At 35.0% G+C, this 2057-nt stretch overlaps 1 protein-coding gene across 3 annotated transcripts in view; it reads right to left on the minus strand.

Moving 5' to 3' along the window:
• The window catches only part of ATXN2 (ataxin 2), a 44966-nt gene that overhangs the window by 31685 nt on the left and 11224 nt on the right, over positions 1 to 2057 (minus strand). For all 3 annotated transcript variants that reach the window (XM_029086383.1, XM_029086384.1, XM_029086385.1), the window contains one exon: positions 1005 to 1096. In XM_029086383.1, the coding sequence (XP_028942216.1) occupies positions 1005 to 1096 (92 nt within the window). The remainder of the gene's footprint in view (positions 1 to 1004; positions 1097 to 2057) is intronic.

The raw sequence follows: 2057 nt of genomic DNA on the forward strand, positions 1-2057 counted from the left end.
CTGCTTGACAAGGAAACAATGGAATTTGTCTCTGGCAATTTAGAGCCACCTTCCATGTTTTTAATCTGTTTCCATTAATATCCATAAAGCAGAAAGATGGAAGACTAAAGTTCAAAAGTACAAAAAGTACTTAGAGCAGTGAAGTATATGAAAGAACAGCTTCCCCAGGATTCAAATGTAAGCCGATTAAGACACTTTGATTATCACCATGTTACAGGTCTATTTTAACAAAATAGTAATAATAAAACTGTTGAACCAGAGACTTGCAGAGAAGTGCTCCAATTCTACATAAAAATCACAAGTGTTCACTGCAATTCCTGGATATTCAAAAATAAGTTTACACTTTGGGGGTTAAAAGAGTAGGAAAACATTAAAGACATTTCATGATGGCTGTTGAACATCTGCAATTGATTTTGTTTGCAGTTAACTGCAGACTACTGGGAACAGGTCCACACTGCCCAAGTAGCCAGAGCAGCCTTTATACTACTTCTATATTCTATATAGCAACTAAAACTTTAGTTTAAATCTAGGAAAGTCTGCTAAACAAGCCATCCACAGCACACACCCCCCTTTAGTTATCAGCAACATTCCAATTATCTACCAGATCAATTACCTCAATAAAATTGGGATTTAGTCAAACTGCTCTGCTAGGTTAAATACAAACTACAGATATAGCAGCTATGTAAAGACAGTTGCAGAATTTGTTATTTTCCACCCTACTCATAAAAGTTTTTGTAAAAAATAAGCATTACTGCATGCCTAAATTCAGAAAATGTTGCAATGGGAATGAACTGTGCCCATTTAAGGGCATATATAATGATTACTAAATCTAACTATTCACAGAACACTGGCAAGGTTTCTTAAGAACTATTCATTCATTGCTTTTGCAGTTATTCAATTTCACAGCTTTAGAAAGTATGGAAAATTACCTTCAGAATATAAAGTTTATCAAACCAGGGAGAACATTAAATATAAATCTAATAACAAAATATTTTTGAACTTACGTGTAAGAAGATAAACTGCTGTCATAAGTTGATACTACACCATAATTTTCTTCATTGTAACGAAACATGTCATTGGGATCCCATCCATTAGACTAGAAGAAAATGATGCTCGTTTTTCAAAATGACACTGGAAACACATTCCCTTAAAATTAAGGGCTGATGGCAGAAGTTACATCTCAGGCCTTTTTTCCTGGGCTTATGAATTAAGATTGTTCAGATAACAAAGTTACTAAAGCCACAATTTCAGGGAACTTTGTTCATCAGATGCACAGGTTTTACCTCCAAAAGTCAGCTTTTGGTTTGTTTGTATTTGTGTTGTTTTTATGAGTGTTGTTTGGGTTTTTTTAAGTACCATGCCCACTCTGTACTAGAAAATTGCTGGCTAGCAAGAAATACATGAACGCCTTCTCAAAAAAGTGTAAATTGACATTTCTGAACATTAAAAGTGTCCCTTGCTGTGGCAAGCACTGAACCTTTTCAAATGCACCACTAATGCAATTATCTGAGAGGCAGACATCACAGGCAGAAGAGACCTCTGTTGATCTGCACGACTTCCCCACTTCAGTAAAATTGCTATTACAGCACTCGAGCACAACGATAAATGTTTTGAATGTTTTATAAAAGCACTGACAGTATTAAGTATTCTAATAAATCTCAGCTGTCCAATATGTACACTAAATTTGACAGGATAACTGTTCTACCCAAAATTAATATGCTCCACAGCAACATGACTAGATTCTCCTCTAATCAGTAATATTAGCTTCTTTCTTTAACATATTGCAGTCTGCATTCCACCTTAAATAAAAAGAATGCATGGCTGAGAAAAAGCTGACTGCTATGAGATATAAAGAAACGTCACTTGAGACCATATTCTTCATCTAACAATTCATAATCTACTGAGATTGCATCTGTGCTTATTAAGTCATGGGTCAGACTTCCATCAATTTCCTTCATCTTAGCTCAGAGAGAGCTAAGCACAATTTCACCATAATTTCCAAATGCAATGATAGTCAAGACAGGAATGTTCTGATTAAACATAAATCACTTCAGTGT

This window comes from Antrostomus carolinensis, unplaced genomic scaffold (assembly GCF_000700745.2).
Source record: "Antrostomus carolinensis isolate BGI_N321 unplaced genomic scaffold, ASM70074v2 scaffold22058, whole genome shotgun sequence".
NCBI lineage: Eukaryota > Metazoa > Chordata > Aves > Caprimulgiformes > Caprimulgidae > Antrostomus > Antrostomus carolinensis.